At 37.9% G+C, this 19,912-nt stretch overlaps 1 protein-coding gene and 1 long non-coding RNA gene across 2 annotated transcripts; both read left to right on the top strand.

Annotated features, from left to right (window-relative positions):
* Nucleotides 1–3,157: 3,157 nt before the first annotated feature.
* On the top strand, nt 3,158–3,598 carry LOC130462517 (uncharacterized). Its single transcript, XR_008922924.1, has 3 exons — nt 3,158–3,235; nt 3,338–3,436; nt 3,522–3,598. It is a non-coding gene; the product is annotated as an uncharacterized lncRNA (long non-coding RNA).
* A 9,967-nt stretch (nt 3,599–13,565) lies between these two features.
* Nucleotides 13,566–14,474, top strand: LOC110778132 (uncharacterized). Its single transcript, XM_021982691.2, has one exon. It carries the CDS (start codon nt 13,566–13,568, stop codon nt 14,472–14,474), a length of 909 nt encoding a protein of 302 aa, XP_021838383.2.
* The last annotated feature ends 5,438 nt before the right edge of the window (nt 14,475–19,912 follow it).

Raw genomic sequence — 19,912 nt, 5'->3', positions numbered from 1 at the left:
ACTGAACGCTGGATTTCTTCTTTGGTGATGTATGTGGTAGGTGATGTTCCTACAATTGCTTTTGTAAAACGTTACATAGCTACAAATTGGAATCAGGTAGGAGTCCCTAATGTCTTCTTGCATGATGATGGCTACTTTGTCATCAAATTCTCTTCACTTGCTGAGAGGGATGAAATTCTCTGTAAGGGACCCTATACCTTTTTTAACAAACCTGTGATCATTAAACCTTGGACAGCTGCTTTCAATTTCTATGAGGAGGTGCTCAAGGTAATCCCTCTTTGGGTTAAATTGCCTAACCTTCCCCTTAACTGCTGGAGTTGTGATTCACTTAGTAGGATTGCAAGCCTTTTGGGTGTGCCAGTGTGTGCAAATGACTGTACCACTAGACAACAAAGGGTATCCTTTGCTAGATTTTTAGTTGAGATGGATGTCACTGCTAATTTGCCTGACCATGTGTGGATTGAGGATATCAATGGAACTGAATTCAAACAGCAGGTGGTGTATGATTGGAAGCCTTCATATTGTAAGAAATGTCAGATGCCAGGGCACAACTGTGATGCAGTTCCTGTTAGGAAGGATCCAACAGTGGTGAAAAAAGTATGGGTGCCTAAGAAGCAGCAGAACAAGGTGACCACTACTACTGTTGTTGTTACTCCTACAGCAACACCAGTAAATCAAGCAATGCCTATGACTCATTCAGGAGCAGATGCAGGTTGGAGAGTGGCTACCAAGGGTACAAGAAGTATTCCAATTGTCACTAGCAACACTTTTTGTCCATTGGTTGAGGATGCTTCTGATGAAGAATTGGAAGAAGATGAAGATGAGGGTGCTTTGGAGGGTGACTTGGATGCTATTCTACCACCTGATCCCCTATGTTGTGTCTCTCTACTTGGAATGTCAGAGGGTTAAATGATCCCTCTAAGGTGACTGAGGTAAAACATCTGTTGACTACTTATAAAATTAAAATTATAGCTATTCTTGAAACTCGAGTTAAAGCTAGCAAGTATCCTGTTGTTAGTAAAAAGTTTGGTAGAAACTGGTGTTGGTTGGAAAATTACCTATACTGTCCAAGGGGTAGAATTTGGGTGGGATGGCAAGCTAGCTTAGTATCTGTTAAGCTGGTCAAGAGTCATGAGCAGTTTATTCATATGGAGGTGTGTGATTTACATGGAGTCTTTATGTTTTACTTTTCTGCTGTGTATGGTCTGCATACCATAGATGATAGGAAACACTTGTGGAGTGAATTGGGGGGTATAAGTGTCAGTGTGGGGAATTCTCCTTGGCTCATTTCAGGGGACTTCAATGCTTTGCTAGATGTGCAAGATAGGGTGAATGGAAATCCAGTTTCTTTGGCTGAGGTTAGGGATTTTTCTGCCTTTGTTGATACTTACCAGTTGGTTGAGCTTAAAAGTAGTGGCCACTATTTTTCTTGGCATAAGGGGGGGGGGGATGTTACAAAAACTTCAAGTAGGATTGACAGGTGTTTTGGGCCACACTAGTGGAAAAAGGCTTATTTGCATCCCCGCATTTGCCACGCCATTTTGAACATGCGAAGCAAATAACAAATTTTAGCATAAAATTTAGTCATTTGCATCGCAGATTTATAATTCTGCGTGGCAAATGACTCTAGGAGCACCCTAGAGTCATTTGCCACGCAGAATTATAAATCTGCGACGCAAATTACTCAATTAAGTGCATCGCAGATTTATAATTCTGCGTGGCAAATGACTCTAGGGTGCTGCTAGAGTCATTTGCCACGCAGAATTATAAATCTGCGATGCAAATGACTAAATTTTTTTTTTCCCGAATTCGCACTCACCCTTAATTGCAAAACGAATATTCATCTGACTTAGGTTATTGCTCGACAAATTAACACCAACACTAGCGCCCTCCCCAACGAAACCACCACCAACACCAACACTAGCTGCTTTGTTCTCACCGACGGCACTGCCGTCGTTGCTTCGCCGCCTTCCATCGTTGCCGCGCCGGCGTTCACTGCTTCCCCTCACTGCTGCGCGCAAACAATTCAGCTTCCCCTCACTGCTGCGCGCTTCACTTCTTCCCCTCACTGCTCCGTTTTTAGGGTCGCCTCCCACGCCGCCGCCCACGCCGCCACCCACTCAGCCGCCCTCGTTCATTGTCGTCTCTCCTCTCTTAGGTATTGAATAGTTTTGATCTCGATGCTTTGAGTGGTATTATTTCTTTAATTGGGGACTGGTTTATGTTTGAAATGAATGACGTCTTGGCAATTATAGAATATCTTTGCGTTCTCTACTTTGATTCAGTTGGGATATCTGGATTTTATTGATGTCAAAGATCTTTTATTTCTTTTGTGCTTGCCTTGTGATTATTTTACATTTTTTGCTCAATTTCTGTGTCCAGGCTCAATGAAGCTTTTGATAGAAAGCAAATGGAGGTTATAGAGTAAGTTCTTGACTTGAATATTGCTGTGTTTGCCACTTTGCTTGTTTTCCTTAATGACTGATGGTGAGATGGTGTTGTTTGTTCCAAAGAAGGAATGTATGTTCAGCTTGTTGGTCACTTGAGGAACACCAGAGGCAACACAGAAATAGTTGTGTTTAGTATGAGGTCTCACTTACATTCCATTTTTTCATATTCCTTAAATAATTTTCAATAATACTAAATGATGATACCACCTTTTAATCGATTGATGACTTGACAACTTTTGTTACATGGAAAGTTATAGAAATCTTGCTCTGTTGTTTCAAGTGTAGATTATCTTTAATCATTTTGATGTTAATTACTACATCTTAAAAGATGCATGTTTGTTGTTAGTCCTTTGGTTTGTGATAGAGTATCAGTGTTTTCAGAGGGGAAATGGGTTGCTCACTTTTATCCAATATATCGAGACAAGTCTTCAGTCTAATAGTAGTAGGTTATGCAGCCATGCAGGCACCAAATTGTTTTTGTAAATGTTGCTGATTATCTTGTTCTTGTTATTTTGGTCTTTGTGGATGCTGATAACTGGTATGGTTCTACCATTAGTTCTAGGCTTGGTGATATTATTATTGAAGGCCCTTCCCTCTTGACTTGAGTCCTTTTTTGCTTGGGTACCCAACATGGAAAATTGATCAAGATACTCATCATAGTTTGATGGCTATATGGTAAATTAAGCTTGGGATTTTGTGTTTTCAAGCCTGTTAGAAATTTTAACGAGGTTACCCACCATCATGTAGAGTGCATTCACCAGCATATAGTACACCAGAAGTTACAGGTAGAACTATTTTTTTCTCCCACCAAATTTGCTTCCATGTTCAAGAAGATTGAATTTGCACCAAAATTATTCACTTTGGATTTGCTCATTTCTTCTCAACAGAAAGGCGAGTCCCTTCCTCAGAGTCAGACAATGGACGCATCACATAGCACCCCGGTCAAAGTTGAATCCAATGGAATTCACTCGTCTCCATCTAATCAGGTAAGCTTGAGACCCTAATTGCTGTTAACAGTTTGCAAGCTCTAACTTTTCATTCACCTTTCTTATTTACATTTTCCTACTACAGTTCCCTATGCAGATGAGTGTTGATGGGTTAAAAGACATTGAGCAGAGGGTTATTGAGTATTTGCAGCAATCTTCAAGCCTGTAAGTAGTTGTGAATCACCTTACAAATACTTCTCTTTTCATTTTTTGGTCTGCAACTTTCCTTGTCCAAATATATGTTATTTGGTAGCATGTTTCTTTACAACTTGAATGAATTGTGTTATAGTTTTAGGCTTTTGTGCAAATTACAGTCTCTTTTATACTTCTTCATGCCTGATCTACATCAGTTCAATGTATGCTGATTTGACTGAAACAAACATGCATCTCTTTTGTGACATATGCTTCCCTTCCGTACATGGACAGCAGAAGCTGAACCCACAGCAGCTTCACCTTTGGCCCTATTTTTGGAGGATTGTAGCTAGCAGCTCAGATTCTCTCTCCTGTTTCGTAAACCACTCTATCCGGAAAAATATTAGCAGATTCTACATTTAACCAAGGCATTATCTGTAGGAGGGATATCAGTTTAGGATAACCTAGCTTTTGGGGATCAAGACAATATCCATACTTATCAAGGAAATGCTTTTTGAAGAGACTCGTGTTGAACCCTTCGGGGAACTGTGATAAAATTTCTTTCAAAAGCTTCTGACAGTCTGCTAGGACATCACTTATGGGGCTTTCACAAGGCTTCTTTTGCAAAACAGAGGGGTTTCCTTGAGAAGATGAGTTGACTTCTTAAAGATGGAACTTAACCCAGTTGAAATTTGAGGTTGGAAATTCCGAGGTTGAAGTTCTGCAGAGCTTTCCTCAGGAAGGGAAACAATTTTAAATCGAGGAGTTTCAGTTGGGAACAACAGGAGTATTTTTGCCTTGTTTAGCAGCAAGGAGTATATTACTATATTGTAGTTGTTCATTCTCAGTTTGTGCAAGATACAGGCGAAATCATACCTCAGGTAAACAAGCCTAAATTTTTGCCTAAAAATGTCCTAGAACGACCCAATTACCCTTAAATGTGAAATAATAGATTGTAAAGAGCCTTAGAAAGTTGTAAATATGCATATTAAAGGTATAATAAGTTTGAAAACATTCCTTAGGTTCTTTAGTTCAAAGTTGGGTTCGAAAACTTCATTTTTGCCTAAAAATGACTTAGAACGACCAAATTAGCCTTAAATGTGAAATAATAGATTGTAAAGAGCCTTAGAAAGTTGTAAATATGCATATTAAAGGTGTAATAAGTTTGAAAACATTCCTTAGGTTCTTTAGTTCAAAGTTGGGTTCGAAAACGTCATATTTGCCTAAAAATGTCCTAGAACGACCCAATTACCCTTAAATGTGAAATAATAGATTGTAAAGAGCCTTATAAAGTAGTAAATATGCATATTAAAGGTGTAATAAGTTTGAAAACATTCCTTAGGTTCTTTAGTTCAAAGTTGGCTTCGAAAACGTCATATTTGCCTAAAAATGTCCTAGAACGACCCAATTACCCTTAAATGTGAAATAATAGATTGTAAAGAGCCTTAGAAAGTTGTAAATATGCATATTAAACGTGTAATAAGTTTGAAAACATTCCTTAGGTTCTTTAGTTCAAAGTTGGGTTCGAAAACGTCATTTTTGCCTAAAAATGTCCTAGAACGACCCAATTACCCTTAAATGTGAAATAATAGATTGTAAAGAGCCTTAGAAAGTTGTAAATATGCATATTAAACGTGTAATAAGTTTGAAAACATTCCTTAGGTTCTTTAGTTCAAAGTTAGGTTCGAAAACGTCATATTTGCCTAAAAATGTCCTAGAACGACCCAATTACCCTTAAATGTGAAATAATAGATTGTAAAGAGCCTTAGAAAGTTGTAAATATGCATATTAAAGGTGTAATAAGTTTGAAAACATTCCTTAGGTTCTTTAGTTCAAAGTTGGGTTCGAAAACGTCATTTTTGCCTAAAAATGTCCTAGAACGACCCAATTACCCTTAAATGTGAAATAATAGATTGTAAAGAGCCTTAGAAAGTTGTAAATATGCATATTAAACATGTAATAAGTTTGAAAACATTCCTTAGGTTCTTTAGTTCAAAGTTGGGTTCGAAAACTTCATTTTTGCCTAAAAATGACTTAGAACGACCAAATTAGCCTTAAATGTGAAATAATAGATTGTAAAGAGCCTTAGAAAGTTGTAAATATGCATATTAAAGGTGTAATAAGTTTGAAAACATTCCTTAGGTTCTTTAGTTCAAAGTTGGGTTCGAAAACGTCATATTTGCCTAAAAATGTCCTAGAACGACCCAATTACCCTTAAATGTGAAATAATAGATTGTAAAGAGCCTTATAAAGTTGTAAATATGCATATTAAACGTGTAATAAGTTTGAAAACATTCCTTAGGTTCTTTAGTTCAAAGTTGGGTTCGAAAACGTCATATTTGCCTAAAAATGACTTAGAACGACCAAATTAGCCTTAAATGTGAAATAATAGATTGTAAAGAGCCGTAGAAAGTTGTAAATATGCATATTAAACGTGTAATAAGTTTGAAAACATTCCTTAGGATCTTTTGTGATAGAAACTTTACTTGTGTTATTTATTTTAATGCATGTAGTGTGCTCAACAACCGAGATCACTAGAATGTGGCTACCACGTCATGCGTTTTATGTACGACATAATAATGAATCATGGTAATAGTCAAGATCTTACTAAGGTATGTTCTCATAAACTACGTACTTTAATTTATATAATAAATTGAAGTACACAAAACTATTATATTGATCGATCGTTGATAAATTGAATTATTTACACTTTTTTAGGATTTTTCAAGAACATTGCGTTTTTCACCGGAGGAGATTAATGAGGTGAAAGATTTTTGGGCAGATTACTTCATGAACAATGTCGACTTTTAGCTTAATTTGTAATATGAACTCGATCTCTAGCTAGATACCTTTGTTGTAGTAATTTTATGTTTGTTGTAACATGTTGGTTGATCTATGACGAATTTAATTGCCTTTTATTGGGAACGTAAATTACGTTGTAAACTATTGTGACAGGTATTATTTATAAATGTATTCCCGGTATTGGGAAGCGTCTACTTTCAAAGACGATCATGTCGGAATTTCCAATAAAATATTAAAAAACCAATTTTTAAAAAAAACAAAAAATAAGTCATTTGCCACGCACGTTAGCTTAATGTGCGAGGCAAATGACTTAATTTTTTGGCGCTCAAATTGTCATTTGCGTCGCACATTAAGCTATTGTGCGTGGCAAATGACTTTTTTTTTTGGCGCCTGAAAGTCATTTGCCACGCACTTTAAGCTAATGTGCGACGCAAATAAGGGTCATTTGCATCGAGATCTTTTGCCACGCACAATGTGTGATGCAAATGTGCTTAAAAGTGCGATGCAAATGACCCTTTTTCCACTAGTGGGGAATGGAGAATGGATGAGTGAAAAAGGGTCTGTGTGTTCTGAGTATCTCAACTCTGGCATTTCTGACCATAGCCCTATCCTAATTAACTGCTTGCCTGATGATAAAGGTGGGGGTAGACCTTTTAGATTCTTCAATGACTTAGCTGATCATCATGATTTCTTACCCACTGTAAAATTGTGTTGGAGGCATGCTAGTGGTTCTACTATGGCTTCTGTCTGGAGTAGGTTGAAAATGATAAAACAGAAGCTGAAAATTTGCATCATCAGGAATATAGAGGTATCCAAGAGAAAATTGAGCAAGCAAGACACCAATTAAGTAGTGTCCAGACCCAGCTACAACAACTACATGGTGATACTTTGTTATTGGCCAGGAACAAGCTTGTGCTACTCATCTGAGGAAATGGCTTAGAATTGAGCAAACTGCATTAAGGCAAAAGTCAAGGTTACAATGGTTAAGAGCAGGTGATGCTAATAACAAGTTCTTCTTTGCTGCAGTCAAGGAAAGATACAGAATCAACAAGATCTCAGTGTTGTTGGATGACAATAACAATAAGCTGGACAAAGTGGATGATATTCAAGCTGAAATCATGAATTTTTATGGTTCTTTGTTGGGGTCATGTGCTCCCACTTTGCCTATGATTGATATTCCTGTTATGAGAGCTGGTAGCACTTTAAGTTACCAGGAGAGAGCTCTTCTTTGTAGACCTGTGACAACAAGAGAAATAGATGAAGCTCTAAAGGGGATTGATGATAGTAAAGCTCCTGGTATTGATGGTTTAAATGCTGTCTTCTTTAAGAAATCCTGGGAAGCCATTAAAGCTGATGTTTATTCTGCCATCCTAGATTTCTTTGATCACAAGAAGCTTATCCCTCAGATCAATTGTACTACAATTACACTGGTTCCTAAAATCTCTAACCCTACTAAAGTTAAAGATTTTAGGCCTATAGCCTGCTGCACTACTCTGTACAAAATCATTTCTAAAATCCTAACTTCTAGATTGCAGATGGTAGTTGGATCAGTTGTTAGTGAGTGCCAAGCTGGGTTTATCCCTGTGAGGCATATTGCTGACAACATTCTGTTGGCTACTGAGTTAGTTAAGGGCTATAACAGGAAACATCTCTCACCAAGGTGCATGATTAAGGTTGACCTTAAAAAGGCATATGACTCCATTGAGTGGAGCTTCTTGGTAGATGTGATGAGAAGCTTAGGATTCCCTGATTTGTTCATTGATTGGATTGTTGCTTGTATTTCTTCTGTCACTTAAAGCATCCTGCTCAATGGAAAACCTTGCCCTCCCTTTGCTGCTAAAATGGGGTTAAGACAAGGGGATCCACTATCCCCTTTCTTATTTGCCCTGGGAATGGAGTACTTATCAAGAAACCTAATGCAATTGAAAAATGATCCAAACTTCAATTTTCACCCTAGATGTGAAAGATTGAACATTACTCATCTGATGTTTGCAGATGATCTGCTCTTGTTTGCTAGAGCAGACATTCTCTCTGCATCAATGATGTTCCAGAAATTCTTACTCTTTTCTAAAGCTTCTGGTTTAGAAGCCAATTTGGATAAGAGTAACATATATATTGGTGGAGTATCAATGGCTGTTCAACAGGAGATTTTGCACACATTGAACATGCCTACTGGTGATTTTCCATTCAGATATTTGGGTGTTCCCTTGTCCACTAAAAAGTTGTCCTATATTCAGTGTAAACCACTGATTGATAGAGTTCTTGCTCGAGCAAAATGCTGGACTAATAGGTATCTGTCATATGCAGGCAGATTACAGTTGGTGAGAACTGTCCTGTTGAGTCTACAATCTTTCTGGTGCCAGATATTTGTTATTCCAAAGAAAGCTATAAAGGAAATTCAAAGGTACTGCAGGCTGTTTCTTTGGACAGGTGACACTGCTGCCTCTAAAAAGGCCTTGGTTTCATGGGATACCATCTGTTTACCAAGATCAGCAGGAGGTTGGAACATTAAAGATATGGTACTTTGGAACAAAGCAGCCATCTGGAAGTTGTTATGGGCTATTGCTCACAAGAAAGATAAACTATGGGCAAGATGGGTGAACAACTATTATGTGAAAAACAAGCCTTTGGTGGGATTGCATTGTCCTACCAACATGTCTTGGTCTTTGAAGAAGATTCTGGAAGGAATTGATTTGATTGAGCAAGTGGGAGGCTGGTCTGTAGTGATGAAGCATGGGAAGTTCTCTATTAAACTAATGTACCAGAAGCTTAGTGGTACTCATGCCAAAGTTCCTTGGAGGAGATTAACTTGTTACAATCAGGCTACACCAAAAAGTCTGTTTATTCTTTGGATTGCTATCTGGAAAAGACTTCCTACACTGGATAGGATACTGCAATGGAACATAGTATCAGTCAGTTTGTGTCCTATGTGTCAAGCTGGTTCTGAATCTGTGGAGCATATGTTTTTTGATTGTCAGTTCTCAGCTCAAGTTTGGTAGAGTTTGCAGGGAGGCCTGTTGGTTTTACTGCTGAACTGAAGTGGGTGCTGAAAAGCTGTAAAAGAGGTGGTCATAGGCATAAACTGTTGAGAATGTTTTTTGCTGAGAGTGTGTATTCTTTATGGCTAAATAGGAATGATCAAGTGTATAACAAGAATTGTAAAAGCCCCACTGAGTTGTTTAGAGAGATTCAGTTTAGGGTAGCTAGTAGGCTATCTGATGAGCTTTGTTCTTATTTATTAGAACTTAGTGTTTAGTTGAGCAGTGTCTCTGCTCAGGTGGTTTGTGTGGCTTAGTGGTTTGTGCTTGTAATGGGATTTTGCCTCTTCTCTTTTGGTAATAAAATCTTTAATTGCCAAAAAAAAAGAAAAGGTTACAAGCAAATTCACGGTGTGGATTGTGTTGAAACCTCATGCAAAATCGTAATGCTTAAGTCTATAATTCAAGCAATAATTGCATATTGGTACATATGGCAATTGGATGACAAAACGTATTCCTCAATCAAATGTTGGAAGAAAACTATGTACATGGCATGTCATAGGATTTGTGGATCCAAATAAATACTTGAAAAGGAAAGCTAGCTTATGAAATCTAAGTACAGATTTAAGCAAGCAATTGGGAATTAGAAATGTATTTTAGTGAAGCTAATAAGTATTTTAGTTTCATAAAATGTACATGACTCTTATAGATATATAAGAAGTTTAGTGGGAGTACGTAAAACTTAATTGGTCCTATGTGTATCACAGACATATCTCTCTATTGTGAAATAAAATTCAAATGCTAATGACTTAGATTTGAAATTATTCATCAATGATGGACCATGGCGAAACTTAGTACATATTGAGTATTAAGATCTATTTACAATGATCTTATAATATTGTTTTGGATTAAGTAATGACATTTACTAAATCAAACACGAAAGTCTCCATTGGAGACATTTGACCCATATGAATAAATCAAAGTAAAGGATGTTTGAACTATGTATAAGCATTTACTAAGTTATACATCAAAGGCTCTAAGTAAGATTCTTAACCTATATTATATGTCAAAGAATTTAGCTGGATTTAGTATCTACTTAAACTAGAATGAGCTAAAGTTACATGAATAGAATTCAATTGGGAATTATTCTGCAAAAGAATTTATCATGTATGATATAATATGAGGATCGCCAAAAACGTATCGTATGACTTTAGGCATGACGAACATATACCAATCTCTATTGATCTAAGTGAAGATCAACTAGATTGAGATCAAGAAAAACTTACGGTACTTGAAAAGGTACATAAGAGTAGTTCTTGATTCAAGGAAATAAAGATAATGTTAAATATTGATGCTACACGCATAAACACTGGCAAAGGATCAAGAAAGATTCCTTTGGAGTTAACCATTGACAAGGACGAGCTGAAGAGCATCGTGTTTTGAAATGGCAACATGGATTGGAGACCATGAGTTGTTGCGTGGGAAATTAAAATAATAATTTCTATGTTCTAAGATATAGTTGGAAAGTCTTCCGCATATCTGTGAACTGCTTGGATAAGTAAATCCAAACAAAGCATCACTAGCAACCTATATAGCTGAAGTAAAAGTACTTATTGCCTAAAAAGCAATAAAACAGGGTTGTTTATGTTAAAGAGTTCTTCACTGAACTTGGGTAGATCACATGTCTGTTGACTTAATGGTTCTTCATTGCAAAATGTGTAGAACCACTAATGGAGCAAGAAAGACTAGATCACAAAATAAACATACTCAAAAGATCTTATCATCTATCTCGAAGAACATTCGATGAAAAGGATATTAAGATTGGCAAAGCATGATAACTAAACCTATGCAACAAGTGAGAAACAACACTCACATTGTGGCACTGGAAATCAAGCATAGCTTTGAATTCCATGAACTGTTTTAAAGATGGGTTTGAGGCCCATGGTTGTAAAACGTTGGGGTTGAACATTTATCATATATGAAATGTATTTTTCATATTCCATTTAATCTTGGTTTAGTATTAAATGATGAGTCCCTTCAATTTGACTAAATATTCAAGATAGACTGTCAGGACCAGTCCTGTGACTAAGAAATGTGTATCAAGTGAACTTGAATGTCAAAAGTTGAAAATGGTCCCTGGTCGGAGTTTTCTATAAAATTGGACGCATAGAAAACGTTAGACGACCGTAATGCAAGATGACTAGTAGTTCTGTTTCTTGAACTATGTGGACATGGCAATGTCGTAATCATTTGCATAGATACTTACTTTGGGAAGACTAGTATCGGACAGACCTATGAAACTTTACTGTAAGAGATGAAAATCTGTCATAAGTAAATTTCATTAAAATTATTAGACACTAAATCCTCAATACCTGAGTGATTTGAGATTACTTGTTTGAGAACTGGTTGCTTTGACGTTGACCAACCGTCGCACCGTAAAAGTAGGCTATAAAGGCAACGCTCAGGTAATCACCTATCAAACGAAGTCTAATCTCAAGATCGCAAGATTGGGATTGTCCTCCCATAAATCGGGATGAGATGCTTAAAAGTTGTACAAGGCCACTCGGAGAGCTAGAAACTGTAAAATGCATGGCCGTGCTCAGATGAATCATAGGCTATGATTATCTGTTTTATTTGATCAGTTGAACTCTGAAACCGAGAAACACCTCTGGACATAATAAGGATGACAACTCTTACCTTATGTTCAAGAGCAAGCATCGAGCGACAAGGGAATTAGGTAATGCACACTTGTCCCTAAGGACAAGTGGGAGACTGAAGGAAATAATGCCCTTGGTCCAAGTATGCATTCAATGTTAAGTCTAATAAATGCGGTTCAGTATTAATTAACAAGTTAATAATTCAGTGAGATCAAGTGAGCTGAATGCCTAGCTAGAGGCCGCTTCAGTTCAAGTGGAATTAATGATATTAATCCACAGCTTACTCTTGACTGAACCCGTAGGGTCACACAAATAGTACGTAAACGGATCAAGTATTTAATGGAATTAAATACTCCATCTATGGATATTCGGAGTCGACGGATCTTGGTTTCAGTGGGAGCTGAGATCGTCACAAGCAAGAAAAGAATACTCCGGAAACGATGATATTACCAGAAACGGAAATATGGATCGTATCGGAAATATAAATATTATCCAAGTCGTAGATGTTGCCGGAAACGGAAACATGGTACGTATCGGAAAATATTATCGGAAATGGAAATATTGCCGGAATCGGAAATATTGCCGGAAACGGAAATATTGTCAGAATCGGAAATATTATCGGAATCGGAAAATAATTCCGGAAACGGAAATATTAAATATTTGTTCGAAACGGAAATTAATTCCGGAATCGTAAATATTAAATATTGTTCGTATCGGAAATGAATTCCGGAACCGGAAATTTAATCGGAAGCGTATCGTACGAATAAGCATCGGACGAGGCCTGCCGGACGAAGGCCCAGCACGAAGCCGGGCCATCGCCCAGCAACCCAAACACGCGCCACACGCCAAGCCAAGGCAGCGCCCAGGCCCACCGCAAGGCAGGCCCAGCGCGCGCCAAGGCCATGGCTGCGTTGTGGGCCTCGTGGCGTGGGCTGAGCGCGCGCGCGCATAGGCGCCCCTCGTGGGCTGCCGTGCGTGTGTGTTTGTGTTCATGCACGATTCCTAAAGCTATTAGGATTTGGTATATGGTTAAATTCCTAATCCTAAAAGGATCATTTAATTAATTAGAGTTCTTATAGGATTCTAGTTTAATTAATTCGTATCCTAGTAGGATTCCAATTCCCTTTCCATACCTCTATAAATAAGAGCCTAGGGTCATAATTTATAGATACAATTGAAGTATTCTAAAGGTAAGTTTTTGAAAGAAAAATTCAGCCATACACTTGCTACACAATAGCCGAAAATTCCTAGTAACCTTAAGGGCGATTCTAGTTGGTCAAACTTGAGGCGGATCCGGACGTACTGTGGACTATCTACGGAGGGACGACACTTGGAGTCCTGAAGACTTGTTCTTGATCGGTTCGGGCGCAGCTAGGGAGGGCACGCTACAATGTGTATGCACCTAAATTATGCTAAATGATTATGTGTAAATAATATGTTTCCTGGCATTAAGTTTTTTCCGCATGATTTATGTTTTGTCATATGTATCATAACCTAACAATGCTGGCTTTAGAAAATTCAAAAGGTAAGGGACTGAATACGCAACCTATGTTTTTCAAGATGCTATGGTCTATTAACCTTCTCCCGAAACGGAAGTTGTTCATCTCGAAACTACTTCACTACGGGATTGCTACTAAGGCTAACCTAGGAAGGAGAGGAATCCATGTGTCTACGAGTTGTGAGATGTGTAATTCAGCAGATGAAGATTCTCAACATCTTTTTCGTTTCTGCTATTTTGCGCGTGATGTTTGGAGGTGGGGTTCACTCGCTATCCATTCAAATTTCAACGAAACTATGTCTTTTCAGGAATGGTTTCTGTTTTATATCCGACTTTTTCACCGTCAGGATGGTACCAATAGTCCAAGGATTGTTTATTTTGTTAGTACACTTTGGAGCTTATGGATGACTAGGGACAAAAGAGTATTCAGGGGTAAAGTTTCAAATAACTCGGGAGTTATAACCCTTATTCAACCAAGGTTAGAGCAGCATTCAACTCTGCATAATAAACATTCTCTCCAATTAGGTTTTCTGCATCCACTAGAGGAAAATCCTATCTACCCACCGGGTTTCACTAGAGTTATTTTGGCTGGTATCGAAACACAAGATCCAAATTCTATTATTCTGATCGATGGTTCATGGTTTAAGGTCACAAAGAATTCGGGTTTGGGTTGGCGTTTGGATAGGGAACAAGGTTCTTGTGATCTAATTATAGGAGGGGCGCAACCTGGTACATCAATTTCGGCCCTCTACACGGAGGCTTTAGCGTGTCTCTTAAGTTTGCGGTGGGCTTCTCAAGCTGGACTTAGAAGGATTACAATTTTCACAGATTCACAGCGTTTGGTGGAGCTTCTTCGATCGACAGAGGTTATGGACGTTCAGCTTATCTGGAAACTTGCTGGAATTAAACAGGTCGGATATACTTTTGACTGGTGTATCATCAACAAGGTGGATAGATCAAGGGTTGAATAAGCACACAATCTACCAAAGGCAGCTTCAACAACTTTGTTTTCCTTTTGTAATTTTCCTTAGTTTTGTATGTTTAAGAATATGTCAAAAAAAAAACATAAAAAAAGCGAAAATAAGATGAAGACGACAGAAAGGGGAAATTGTATATTCAACCAAATGCATCAAGTTCATAAAAAATAAGCAAAAATATAATTTAGACGAAGACGAGAAGTACATACCTAATGGAAGGGGAAGTGGTATATTGAACCAAATGAAAACACCCCCTTAACTCAGTCAACAACCAGTACACCGCGACATGAAACGTGTCATCATCATCATCATAATCAGGTTGTTGCACTTGATGATACTCTTCTGTGGCAAGGTCAAACCTAAATATATAACATGCATTTGTACAGAAATACCAACTTAACCAATGCAAACCAATATCATAGAAAACCATATATGTCCTAGACACACAAGGACGAGGAGGAGGTTGGATGATTTTTCTCCAAAAATTATTCTTCAAACTATAAATCCATGATTGTACGGATGGTGATGGTGATCCATGACTGAAAGAGATTAATCCCTTGATTTATCTTATTACAATAATATGCTTATATGCAAAATGATACAGAATCTATCATAGTCTTATTTACACAATATACGGCTACAATTACGTTAGAGAATAATATCTCTTTGCTACAATTACGTGAGATATTATTGCTCTTGCCCTTAATGCCTAATTTACCAAATCATTGCCTTATTGTTAATATTACGCAAGATATGTACAAATATATGAAATGTTATCATATATTTTAACACACCCCCTCAGTCGAATCGGGAGGTTGTCGTATGCTGAGACTGTCCCAAAAATCTTCAAATAATATTAACGGAAGACCCTTGGTAAATATATCTGCAATCTGGTACCGGGATGGGACATGTAATACGCGTACTTGTCCACATGCAACTTTTTCACGAACAAAATGGATATCCATCTCAATATGTTTAGTACTTTGATGTTGAACTGGATTTCCGGAGAGATATATCGCACTAACATTATCACAGTATACCAATGTAGCTTTCCTAATTGGACAATTCACAGGCTTAAGTCGTATCACCTAATCAAAAATAACCTAAGTCCACTAGCTAGGTAGCAAGGGAAGTGAGGATCGAATCCACAGGGAAACAGGCGTTCTTTCTACTACTCCCTCCGTCCCGGAATACTCGACCCGGTTTGACCGGCACAGAGTTTAAGGGACTTGAATTGACTTATTTAATTTAATAGGTAGTAGTTGATAGTGGGGTATTATTTTAATGTAGTTAGTGGGAAATGTGTAAAGGGGTGGGGTTGGGGGAGAGTAGGGGTTGAATTTTTAATTATTTTTTGTATGGAGTAGGGGGTAGGTGGGTTAATAGGGGTGGAGTGAGAAATAATATAATATTGTTAGAATATTTCCATTTTTAGAAACAGGTCAAGTATTAAGGGACGGCCCGATAAGGAAAACAGGTCAAGTATTCCGAGACGGAGGGAGTATCAATTAATTAATCTAGACTATTGGGAACAGGAATTGGTTGGTGGTTTGTATGCTAAAACTACGAACGATAACTAAACGAGTAAGAATCAATATATATTAAGGAATCTAGGGCATAGGTTCACCAACAAATAACAATCCAGGACAATGAACAATCACGATAATCAACAAACACTAGTAGAAAAAACCCCTGTTGCAGCCCCCTTGTTGCAGCGTACATGTATTAATACGCTTCAACAACCAGTAGGTCAACGCGGGTCAAACCCTTTAAAGGGTTATTGAAGCGTACAAATTAATTGCCCCCTGCAAAAGAATTTTTTGCAGCGTACAGTCTAAAAGACCCCTGCAATAACCCTTTTATTTTGCAGCGTACATGGTAAAAGCCCCCCTGCAATTACCAGTTAGTAATATTTTTCGCTGCAAAGTTAATTCAAAACAAAACGTTTAGTTCTATCTCAAAACTCAAAGACCAAATTCTTAAATCATATCGCGCGCTCAGTACTCCCTTCTTCTTCCCTCAGCTTTCCCTGCGTCTCGCCCGTCGCCGATGGTTCTTGCCAGTCGCCGCTGGGTCTTTCCCGTCGCTGGTGGTACTCCAGCAAGATCTTGGGTTTTTGTCGGGATTTTAATTTGGAATTAAGTTAGAAATTAGGGCTTGTGAATTAGAATTTGGGGATTTGGGAGTTAGGGCTTTTCGTATCGGCGGTAGAGCACCACTCGGAACCACTCCACAGCAGCGGCGTGAGTGACCGACGACAGCCCGCAGTGGTGGTCGACGGAGCAAGCTAGGTCTGTTTTGTTATTTTTGAATTTTCAATTAAATTGCTAATTAAATTGTATTTGAATTATTTTGTACGTGCAATTATGTTTTATACTTTCTCCAATGTCCTTTTCTAAATTACTATTTCTATGCTTAATTTCTTCAATAATACTATTGGTAATACGCTAATTGTAATGATGGTGATTTGTTTAATCATTTTCCGTTAATTGTTTAATTGTAGGTTTCATGTCAAATGCTGGGCATTGTGAAATTTCCCCCTTTTCTTCTCCCAAAACCCTAATTTTCAATTGGAAAGCCATTGACAATTAAACATAAGGTAAATCAGAGTTAAATTTACAATTTTTGTTGGGAGTTTTGCCGGTCTTTTCTTTACAATTTACAATTGCAAATTTGAATTTAATATTGTTGAAGTCAATTCATGATTTGGAGAAGTTTTTTGTTTTCTAAATTCAACAAGTATGGTACTTCTATAGTTTAATTTATGCCTTTTGCATTAAGATAATGGTTTTTTTTCTTGGACGTGTGGGTTTTGTCGGTCGGAATTAGGAATTAGGAAGTTGAGTGTAGTGCTATCCGCCCCAACCCATAATCTACATAAAGAATGGTGAGCCAGTTTCCGACAATTGATGTAACATAAGGTTCCCAATGTACAGTAATTGATAACATCCATATGCTTTGCCATTTTTAATCTTATGGTGTCTTTTCGCTTTTTCCTTTTCTTGCTCGTAGATTGAAATTTAAGTATCCGCGTTTTAGTGGCTATTGCTCAAATATTATTCGTTGATAGCGAGGTTTTTACCCCTTTTTCCCTGTTGCGAAGATGTAGTCGAGTATTTCCTGGTCCGTTTTGTAGCGTAAGTTTGAATGTTGAAATGTTGAATAGTATTTTGCATAGCATGATGTTAGACTAGATTTCACGATGTGTCGTGTAGCACACTGATTGTTTGGCACTTGTGTTGTATTCGTTGGTCTGAAAACTCTTGGTCATGCTTTATCGACGGTCTTATGGAAGCCTGCCTAATACTCCGTAACTAACTATATATTAAGTAATTTTAACCAATAGAAGCAGTTGATTATTTAGGTGGAATTATCATATCGGATTTTGTTTATCCAGATAAACATGTCAAATGAAAGTAGTTGAGTATTTGGATGGAACTATCACTAGATTTCTTTGCTGAATAGATATACAAATTCAGAATATAATACTATGAGTACTCTGTATTTGACAATGCAAGAGTATATTCTTATCCACCTCAATATCCATAATCTAAAAACAGGACAGTCAATATCAGTTAATTTATTTTTAACCTCTCTTGTTTTTATATTTATTCATTTAATTATTTATTTATGTGATTACTCTGACCTGGTGGAGCGTGCAAAATGCTTCCACGGACTCTTTAAGAGCCTGCGCAAGAAACTGGAATGGCTGTTTCTTTCAAGAACCTTAAACCTGAAGGTTTCCAGGGTGACAAGGAGTATTGGTTGGTAATGTTTTGCTATCTTTCTATATTCGTTCATTTGTCATTGACTCTTCCTAGCTGGTCTGTTTCAATTCCTTATAGCACGTACGCTTATTTGATGCAGTCAGAGTTAAACTATATTCGCCAACTGCATCATCTTAATAACTAAGTATTGATTAGGGTAGTTGATTGGGTATTCACAAGGAGACCTGTTTATGGGGCACATTTTATATAATTTCATATGTTTCGGTATGTAGTCCTCTTAGTAATAGTCTTTGTTCTTATAGCTGCAAAACCTGAAAAGATTCTGGAAGGGGAATGGTAATGCTTGATCGTCAGCGCGTCGCATCTATTCCTTTGAGCTTTGGCTTTCAGACTTTCAGTTAGTATTACTGAAAGAACTCTATGGAATGAACTATTTATATTATGTTCTTGTGAATTGGGACTCAATTGCAGTTGATGTTGAGGGATTAAGGATCATATTGTGTACTAAATGTGTTTGAAATCTCAGATTGATGCTTGCTAGCCACTACTGCTGTAATTCTGCTGCTATGCTTTGCTGCTATACTGCTGATATTGTTGTTAATTTTTCTGTAATGCTGAAACATATTATGTTGTTACTGGTGTATAGTCATGAACACAATATTACTAAAGACAGAATATTTAATCATGATTAAAAGTTGACCTTCCTAGTAATATTGTGATTGAGGATGATGATGCCTTAGACTCATAAAGGGTACTGAATATTGTAGCATCGAGGCAATATGAGGCTGAATTTACTGAATTTATGCAGTTGGTGGACAACTTAAATTGGAGGGTGTACAAAATGAGATCAACAATATATTAACAGTAAGTTCTACTAATGATATTTTTGCTTTGTTAGGTTATGATACATATGACATTACATAGATCATGCGGAAACAACCATTAACCCAGGACAACATATTATTTACACATAATCATATAGCATAATTTAGATGCATACTCTTTGTTGCGTGCCCTCCCTAGCTGCGCCCGAACCGAACAAGAACAAGTCTTTAGGACTCCAAGTGTCGTCCCTCCGTAGATAGTCCACAGCACGTCCGGATCCGCCTTAAGATTGACCAACTAGAATCGCCCTTAAGGTACTAGAAAATTTCGGCACTTTTATGAGCAAGATGTGTGTTTTAATTTTCTCTCAAAAAACTCACTTTTGAATACTTTTAAACTTCTTATAAATTGTGAGCCCTAGCCTCATATTTATAGGGGTATGGAAAAGGAATCGAAATCCTATTTAGATACAAATTAATTAAACTTGGAATCCTACAAGAACTCTAATTTAATTAATTTATCAAATAGAATTAGGAATTTAATCATTAACCGAACTCTGCATGTTTTAGGAAACGTGCACGAACACAAACACTTGCACACACACGCACGGCTGCCACGATGGGCCCCATGCGTGCGCGCGAGCAGCAGCCCACGCAGCGCCCGCGCGCGCTGCGCGCTACGCGTGCTGTGCGTGCTGTGCGCGCTGCGCAGCCTGCTGGGCCTGGCCTTGCGCTGGGCCTGGCGTGGCTGTTTGTGCGGCGCGCTTGGCTTGCTGGGTGATGGCCTGGCTTCGTGCTGGGCCTCGTCCGGCAGGCCTCGTCCGATGCTTATTCGTACGATGCGCTTCCGATTAAATTTTCCGATTCCGGAATTCATTTC

The sequence above is a fragment of the Spinacia oleracea genome, chromosome 6 (assembly GCF_020520425.1).
Source record: "Spinacia oleracea cultivar Varoflay chromosome 6, BTI_SOV_V1, whole genome shotgun sequence".
In the NCBI taxonomy this organism is placed as follows: Eukaryota; Viridiplantae; Streptophyta; class Magnoliopsida; order Caryophyllales; family Amaranthaceae; genus Spinacia; species Spinacia oleracea.
This window is presented reverse-complemented; position numbering and strand designations above follow the sequence as displayed.